At 37.6% G+C, this 4,471-nt stretch overlaps 1 protein-coding gene across 1 annotated transcript in view; it reads right to left on the reverse strand.

Moving 5' to 3' along the window:
• LOC107697534 (BRCA1-A complex subunit BRE-like) overlaps nucleotides 1-4,471 on the reverse strand; it is a 91,235-nt gene that overhangs the window by 10,744 nt on the left and 76,020 nt on the right. The window contains exon 6 of the mRNA XM_016498333.1: nucleotides 2,009-2,118. Coding sequence (XP_016353819.1) covers nucleotides 2,009-2,118 — 110 coding nt within the window. The remainder of the gene's footprint in view (nucleotides 1-2,008; nucleotides 2,119-4,471) is intronic.

Consider the following 4,471-nt stretch of genomic DNA (forward strand, 5'->3'; position numbering starts at 1 on the left):
CCCTGCGTCTTCCATTTTAAAAAAAAAAAAAAAAAAACACACACACAGACACACATACACCCATCCCGTCTCTTCTCCTAAGTCGCCCTAGTCTGAGCTGTTAACGTGCATGCATGGAGGCAAGGTCAACCCTGTGTGCTCCTGTATTATCCAAACCCGTGTAATATAACGGGGTGGAGAGACTGTGGCCATGACAGATAGAAGCTGACATGGCTGGAGAGCAAACAAACAGGCTTGTTCCTCCTCCTCCTCCCCTCTCGCTACGCTGATTTGAGTGGATGGAGGACAGCACAGAGAGTGAAAGACAAAAAAAAAATTCATCAGGCTCCCAGAGGCTGGCATTAGCAGACCTTGCCCACTGAGATCTATCTGTTGTGAAGTCACACTGAAGTTTCCTCCATTCCTTCTGAGAAGTGACCTTGTGTTCTAGATACTGCAGAGGGTAGAGGGAAATGTTGGGCTAACTACGGCCAGTTTTGCAAATTTCATGTTTGACAAAGTAGATTACAACTTTATTCTTCCATTTTTGACTACATATAAAATATTTTAGCTAAATTACCAATCATAATTTATTGATGAAACCTCAGCTGATACAGATCTGGCTTAAAACAGCACAATAACAGGGTTCCAGAAGTTAAAAGCCCTTTTTTCCCATAGAAACTCTGATTGTGAGTTAGAATGTATGAGCTTTTCAGTACAGACATACTATGAGCTCTAAGGGTGAAATGGAGAAAATAAATGGGTGAAAACACTTCAAGAACCAAGGCCATTTAAAAAAGCCGCTGTTCACTGTTGCACTCCCTGCATGCAGGGGCAGGGAACAGAAGGCATAATTCTCGGTTTTGTATTGTCAGGATGTTGATCATCTGTAAATCACTAAACAGTTGTAGCAAGGTCACATGAAATTAATAAAGCAGGAGTGGAGTACCACTATTTATGAACATGTTCCACTGCTCATTTATGGTGCACAAGATCAAATTAATTCCAGGTTGTATTGCACAAATATTGAACAGGTGGGAAGAGCTTTGTTTTGTACACCAACTGAAAACAGTCAGTAATGTCATGTTCTGCAAGTCACATCAATTACTGAACCCTTTAATAACGGCTCTCGTCCTTGCGTAAACAGAACAACTTTTTTTACTGACTGATTCTCAATTCCTCCAGGATTTCAGGAAGTAAACAGCAGAATAGGAAGTGCTGCCTTTAGTTCATTTACTCAAGTTGGCGGTTGGATAAGGTGTGTCATGAGTCGTGTGCTTAAATCTCTTAAATAACAGCACTAAAGATCTGGAAAGCAATTTTCACACAGTCGTGTATTAATAACTTTCTGAAAAATTAGATGTTTTGAATATGATATTAACTATGTTTATAGAGCTTTATCTTGTATGTTTACATCAAAATCAAGTATATGTGCTTTTTAGACAATTAGCTGTGAGGCCTTCTAGTGTACTTCTAAAAGATAAAACAACAAAAGTCATTATGAAATCAAAATTGAAAATTGCTAAATTGAATATTGCAATGTTTATTATTAAAGGTTTGTCTGTTCAATCATGATTTTTTTTTCTTGTCAATCGCAGAAATAGCAAATGACAATGATCCAGCGATCAATTCCTGGTGGACAAAATCAAGTCCCACCCTACATTTTTCTAAAATGAGATGAAAAGATGACTGCAACATCCATTTCGTGCCACATTTACTACTACTACTACTACTATTACTAACAATGAAATTATTATTAGCAGATACAAGAATTTAAGATTTACAGTCTTTCTTGTCCATGAAATGGGGTGAACTTTTTAGGGAAATAAAATGTTAGAATGGGAATGCCCACCCCTGAAATACCATGTACCACACAGTTAGCAGCATTTCATGTTTTTACTTGCAATTAAAAAGGGACTAGTCCTTTAATATATCCTGCCTCAATCTCCTGAGCTTCTTTAACATTACACGTTTGTATGACCTGGGGAAATTAATTTTCACTTGAATGGAATAGGGTGAAGTCACTCACTGCTCAATGCTGGGTGACAGGTAGAGTTTTGGAAAGACCTGTGTGGCTTCAGCATCTTCGAAGCTAACAGACAGAAGCGCCACATCTTCTCCTGGATCCAGTGCTGTGTCCTGAGAGAGGAATAAAGAAAAATAAATATTTAGAAATTGTTATATTATAGACTATATAGGCAATCAAATATGTGGTTGGCAAGATATTACAAAACAAGTGTGTGCATGCTTATCATTGTGCATGATTATCAGCATTGGGCAACATCTGTGTCTGCTTGGCTGATGAACAGACATCCAAACATCAGAAGGCACTTTTTTTAAAGATAAATAATGTAGATACTGTATGTCTCATATGTTTTTGTATCATAAAATAGGAATTATATTGACTATCCTTCTAGATCTGTGGTTAACTGGTGGGCGGCGAATGTTTGATTGTGGACAACAGAGCCGATGAAACATCATTCATATAAGGTATTGCACATGTATCAAAGGTTAGATAAAAAGTCCTGGAAATTGCTATGACATGTTTTAATATTTGAATTAGCACCACCCACGTAATGATATGTGACCCTGGACCACAAAACCAGTCATAAGGGTCAATTTTTGGAAATTGAGATGTATACATCATATGAAAGCTGAATAAATAAGCTTTCCATTGATGTATGGTTTGTTAGGATAGGGCAATATTTGGCCGAGATACAACTATTTGAAAATCTGGAATCTGAGGGTGCAAAAAAATCTAAATATTGAGAAAATCGCCTTTAAAGTTGTCCAAAAGAAGTTGTTAGCAATGCATATTACTAATCAAAAATTAAGTTTTGATATATTTATGGTAGGAAATTTACAAAATATTTTCATGGAACATGATCTTTACTTAATATCCTAATGATTTTTGGCATAAAAGAAAAATCGATAATTTTGACCCATACAATGTTTTTTTGGCTTATGCTAAAAATATACTCAAGCGACTTAAGACTTTAAGGTTTTGTGGTCCAGGGTCACATATGTAATATGAATTATATGTTTAGAAAGACAACAGCAAATGGGGATATTTTTTTTTTTTTGGTTCTGCCTTAAAATGCATGAACACACCATTCAGGATAAAGACCCTGAGGCAAATCAGTCCATTGTGTAACACTGAAGGCCTTTAGCTAGCAGACAGACCAGCCCGGCTGGTGCTGAGCAACTTCTCATCTGAAGGTGGTGTACGATTTTGGCAGGAAAAGACTACAACCAGAACTCATGCTGCATTAGCTTTAGCTTCAGCGATGGCCACATCTGCCAGTCTTCAGCTTATCACATCAAAAGGTTCTGCAGGGATCTAGATGATACTTTCTTTTCCGGTGCTGTCTGAGCCCAGTTTTCCTACAGCTAGGCCCTGGCTTGCTGTGTAACCTCTGCTCCCATTAGAGTGAGCCGTGTGTGTTGGATATGTGACGTTACCAGTTAGAGGGGACATGTGTGGGATAAGCTAACGCATAACTCAATGAGGCACATTGAGGTCTGGGGAGAAACAGAGAGCTCAACCTTGATGAATGTGAATGGGACATATTCAGCTATGGCTCGACAGTCATATTTGATGTTATAGCAAAATGGTTCTCTCATCTCTAAAAAAGCTGTATCGCTCTGGCTAGTCCAATTATAAGTGTCAAAAGATTTCTGTGCTACATTAGAGCTAAACAAAATACATCACAATTAAGTGACTGTCTGTAAAGATACTGTTAATTTTCTGCCAGGACATTCTGTGTTTTTCTACGGATTCAAGTTACAATATATGCACAGCAAATTTACATTTGAGTAAAAACAAGAAGTAAAAATAAGTTTTTCCAAGTTCAATTTCCAAGTTTAAGTTTTCAACATTCTGATGCTGCCTATGCCACTGGGAGCAGCATTTGGATTAATATGTAAATATGAATGATATGTAAATACATTGTATGTATCACTCTACAGTTTCAGACACATACCAGTAATTGATATTAAAGGGGTCATATGATGCTGCTAAAAATAACATTATTTTGTGTATTTGGTGTAATGAAATGTGTTTATGCGGTTTAAGGTTAAAAAAACACATTATTTTCCACATACTGTACATTATTGTTTCTCCTCTATGCCCCGCCTTTCTGAAACGCGTCGATTTTTACAAAGCTCATCGGCCTGAAAAAGTGAGGTGTGCTGTGATTGGCCAGCTATCCAGTGCATTGTGATTGACCGAATACCTCAAGCGTGTGACAGAAATGTTACGCCCCTTACCATATTGTGATGATGCCCTGTCAGGCCGGAGCGACGATTCAAAAACATGAAAACCCATTATAAACGAGGCATTCGTTGCATCCAGTGGGGACATAATTATGGATTATAATGACTTATACTGTCTTTTTACGCGTTAATGGTAAACATAAAACAATGTCTGCATTTGTGATCGGAGAAATGACAAAACAACAAGTGCTACTCTACACTGCTCAAAACTCGCGTT

Source organism: Sinocyclocheilus anshuiensis, unplaced genomic scaffold (assembly GCF_001515605.1).
Source record: "Sinocyclocheilus anshuiensis isolate Anshui unplaced genomic scaffold, SAMN03320099.WGS_v1.1 scaffold1534, whole genome shotgun sequence".
Taxonomy (NCBI): domain Eukaryota; kingdom Metazoa; phylum Chordata; class Actinopteri; order Cypriniformes; family Cyprinidae; genus Sinocyclocheilus; species Sinocyclocheilus anshuiensis.